This window comes from Carya illinoinensis, chromosome 13 (genome assembly GCF_018687715.1).
Source record: "Carya illinoinensis cultivar Pawnee chromosome 13, C.illinoinensisPawnee_v1, whole genome shotgun sequence".
Lineage (NCBI taxonomy): Eukaryota > Viridiplantae > Streptophyta > Magnoliopsida > Fagales > Juglandaceae > Carya > Carya illinoinensis.
The window spans coordinates 26,274,998-26,279,029 of record NC_056764.1 but is presented as its reverse complement, the minus strand read 5'-3'; the positions used below and the strand labels follow the sequence as shown (position 1 = coordinate 26,279,029).

The 4,032-nt window shown below is 32.9% G+C and overlaps 1 protein-coding gene across 1 annotated transcript; it reads left to right on the top strand.

The window, feature by feature from the left end:
• The first annotated feature begins 1,520 nt into the window (after positions 1 to 1,520).
• LOC122291210 (F-box/LRR-repeat protein At1g67190-like) lies at positions 1,521 to 2,873 on the top strand. The gene has a single exon (XM_043098853.1). It carries the CDS (start codon positions 1,521 to 1,523, stop codon positions 2,769 to 2,771), a length of 1,251 nt encoding a protein of 416 aa, XP_042954787.1. The 3' UTR covers positions 2,772 to 2,873.
• Positions 2,874 to 4,032: the final 1,159 nt, after the last annotated feature.

Sequence of the window (4,032 nt, the reverse complement as noted above, 5' to 3'; positions counted from 1 at the left end):
CTCAAGGTAGATTTACAATTTTAAAAAAAAAAATTACCTAATTAGTTTAATTGTTGCTTTTCAAAAAACCTAATAAATATATGGTAAAAGAGTTTCTTAATCCAAATATCTCTCAATGGATCCCATCCCTCGCCTTGAGGCCTTATAGTGCCACTTCATAAGTAATACTAGATACAGTTATAGATTGTGTAAGTATTGCGTACTCCTTTTAAAAAAGAGTAGGATCCACCTTTAAAAAATTAAATTTTCTCATGTACTTACTTTTTTCTAAAATTAATACATGTGAATCTCATACGTACATGTGGATTTCATATATACTTACTTTTTTCTAAAAACAATACATGGCGCTTGTACTCTTTGATTTTAAATATTATTTTTCATTGTAAAAAAGAAGAGAAAAAAGTGATCCATAATTAAAACTTATCATTTTTATTTATTTATTTTTTATTCTTCTAATTTTTAATAAAAGATATGTGGGTTAACTGTTTTACATGGAAGGTGCGTAGAATTTATTTGGTAGTTTGGGGTGATTGAAAAAAAAAAAAAAAAACAGATAATAACAGCTAGCTTTTTATCTTTCCATGCATGTAGGAAAGGCTCTTTTATTGACAAATACATAATATGTTATCTCAAATTACATTAATTTATAATTATGTTTTTTTATTTCTATTTTATTTTTATTTCTTCCAAAATTGTTACAAAATATATATATATATATATATATATATATAAATATATATATATTCTGTATGATCCTCAATTTTCCCTTCTTTCAAACGAATATATATATATATATATATATATATATATGCATCTGCATGCTCCTCAATTTTCCCTCCTTTCGAACGAGTTTTCCCTCCTCAATTATCTCCTATGGTCTTAACTATAAAAAAGGAGAAACAAAATCAGTTAGGTGGGCTTCTTGAATCATTCTTTATATAGTAGTGCACACAATGAGGCGCCACAAATATATTCATTACTCCATCACCTTTGTATTCTCTTTTGGGTGCTATTCGTGTTATTGAATTAAATCCTGAATCCAAGATCAGTTTTAGATTCTGCGGTGTGATGGGAGAGATCCACCATAGCCAACGCCTGCGATCAAGATCTTCCTGACTCACTCGTACTCTATTGTTGGAGTTCTTTTATTTCCATCCAAACCATATTCTTTTCTTTTGAGGTAATCACTGTGATTCTGGTTTTTTTTTTGTTGGTTTTCATATTTTACTTCTTTAACTTTTTTTTTTCGTTTTACTGAAGTTTTTAATTTTTTATTTCCTGGGATGAGTGCGATTTTGGTACAATTTCTTGAATTCTTGTAGATATCCAGATGCTTAATCTTGTTTTTTGATGTGCTTCGTGCATATATTTTGGGCTACATTTGACTTGAATTTGTTACAGCGTATACCATTTGAATCTTTCATGCTTATAGTTTCCCTTTTTGTTTATAGATTTTGGAGCTCTTATTTAAAAAAGAAAAAAAGAAAAAAAAAAAAAAAAGATTTATATGTTTTGGAGATATGGAGCATCTTCCTGTCGAAGTCGTTGGAAACGTACTGTCTAGTCTCGGAGCTGCCCGAGATGTGGTAAAAGCTTCTGCAACTTGTTCAAAATGGCGAGAAGCTTACTGCAAACATCTTCACACACTTTCATTCGATTCCAGTCTTTTGCCTGTTTATCATCATTTGCCAAGTATTAGTCATCTAGAAATCACGATAACTCGAACCATATTTCAAACAACGGGATTAGAAGAACTATATTTTCTGCTGGATGCTGTTGAATTCTCGGCTTCCACCGTCACTTGTTGGCTCATGTATACTAGGGAAAATTTGCGGCGATTGTCCTATAATGTTCGAACTACTCCAAGTGTAAACATGCTTGAAATATTTGGCGGGCATAAGTTGGAAAGTTTGGCCATGGCACATAATTCCATTAGTGGGGTTTATAAAAGATTTCCTTGTTTGAAATCCCTATCTTTAAGCTATGTTAGTATTTCAGTGTCGGATTTAAATCTTCTCCTTATTGCCTGCCGGAAAATTGAAACCTTGGAACTTGTCGGTCTAGAGATGGCAACGTCAGATGAAGAATTGACACTTGAGCTGATCAGTCCCACATTGAAGAGTCTTTATGTTGAAGAAATCAGTTTGGAAAAGATTATATTGGAGGCAGATAGCATTGAGCATTTGAACTTAAAACTTTGTTCCCTTTTGGTTTTTGAAATTGTTGGAAAGGAGACTTTAAAGCTGTTCAAGACTGATGATGTTACTTTGTTCCAGATTGATACCGTTGCAACTGCAGAAAATCTTGAGAATGTAGATATCAGAAGGTTCTCATTACGTTGGCCAGAGATCTACGAGATGATCTCAAGATCATCAAAATTAAGAAGGCTTCGGCTTTGGGATATGTCAGTTTTTAAAGAGGATGGGATTGTGGATTTGGAAACAATTGCTGTTAGTTTCCCACTGCTGACCCACCTTTCATTGTGTTATGATTTAAGAGTTGGAGAGGTTCACCATGGTCTACGAGGGTCTTCTCAGTTGGTGAATGTGACTGTGTTGGAGCTTGGTTGGACTAGAATTGATGATTTCTCCTCATGTTGGGTTGAGGGGATGCTGAGACGATGCCCAAATCTAAATAAGTTGGTCATTCGTGGGGTTATTCCAATGGTCAAAACCCCTAGGGAATGTCAGATGCTGGCTAGTTTCACGTCTTCCATTGTTGAGCTCATGAGAAAATACATTCATTTGAAGGCGCAATTTTATTTCAAGTAGAACTCTGTAAATTTCCGTAGTTGGAAATCCATTTTTGGCTCAATTCTGTCGTGTACAGGGTCTATAGGAGCATGTATAGGTACATTTTACATCATGTAGAGACTGAGCATGTTGACGAAAAATGATGATAATTACAAGAATAATGATACACTTACTACTCTTTCACCACTACTTTACTATCTTTTTTTAATTTTTTAATTTTTTAAAAATTTTTCTTTTACTTAATGATTAAGCAAGTGACTATTATTAAAATTATATATTTTTTAAATTTTTTCTTAATGGCTAAGGATGTTAAAAAAATATTTAAAAGAAAATGATAAAAAAATAAATACACTACAAGTGATAAAATAGTGGTGAAAGAGTGGTAAGTGTATCATTACCCTAATTACAATCTCTTGCTACAAAGACCTCAATTTGCACGCTCTCTCTCTCTCTTTGTGTCACCGCAGGGTGTGTGCATGTGGGTGTCCGCTCACACACGCAGCCACTCATCTTGGGTATACCCTTTCTTCACTTTCTCAAAATCACTTATATTAAGTTTTGCTCAACATTTTAATGACCAATCTCCGCATTTCCAGACACTGAACCCACCATTTTTGCTCCAACTCTAGCGATTTCATTTTTGTTTGACGCCCTCATTGGACCAAGTATGAAATTTAAATGGAAGAAATTACTGGAAAATCACCCAAAGTCATCAACAAGAAAGAAGCCAATTGGAGGAAAAGCCATAGACGCTCAAAAGAGGCAAGCTAAAAGGGTTAGAGAGTGCTATTGTAAGTTTGTGAATGAAGGTATAATGTAGCTATTGAGCATGCACTAGCCATATCAACTCTGCAATATTGAGAGAGAGAGAGAGAGAGAGAGAGAGAGAGAGAGAGAGAGAAGCAAAATGGAAGACAAGTGTTAGAGGAAGAAATTGGCTTACACGGTTGAATATATCTTTTATTATTATCAAACAAGTTTTTAAGGAAAATGCTAAATATACTTAAGAAAAATTTATAAAAATTTTATTTCGCATAGCAGTTATTAATATGCTGAAAATCATGAAATTTGAAATTCAAATTTTGAATTTCAAAAGAAAACTAACAAAATGAATCTTGTAAATAAAATTGCAAATGAAATTGTAAATACATATAGCCCTAGTCATTTTTTTCATATAACTAGTATCAAAGGGTGTACTAGATTTACATGTCCGTATATAGATTTTTATCCATGGATTCACACCTTAAGTGACGCTGATTATGATATTTTATTTATCAAC

What these genes read in the sequence shown, in the direction of transcription:
- LOC122291210 (XM_043098853.1), top strand. Translation starts at nt 1,521, where the DNA reads ATGGAGCATCTTCCTGTCGAAGTCGTTGGAAACGTACTGTCTAGTCTC.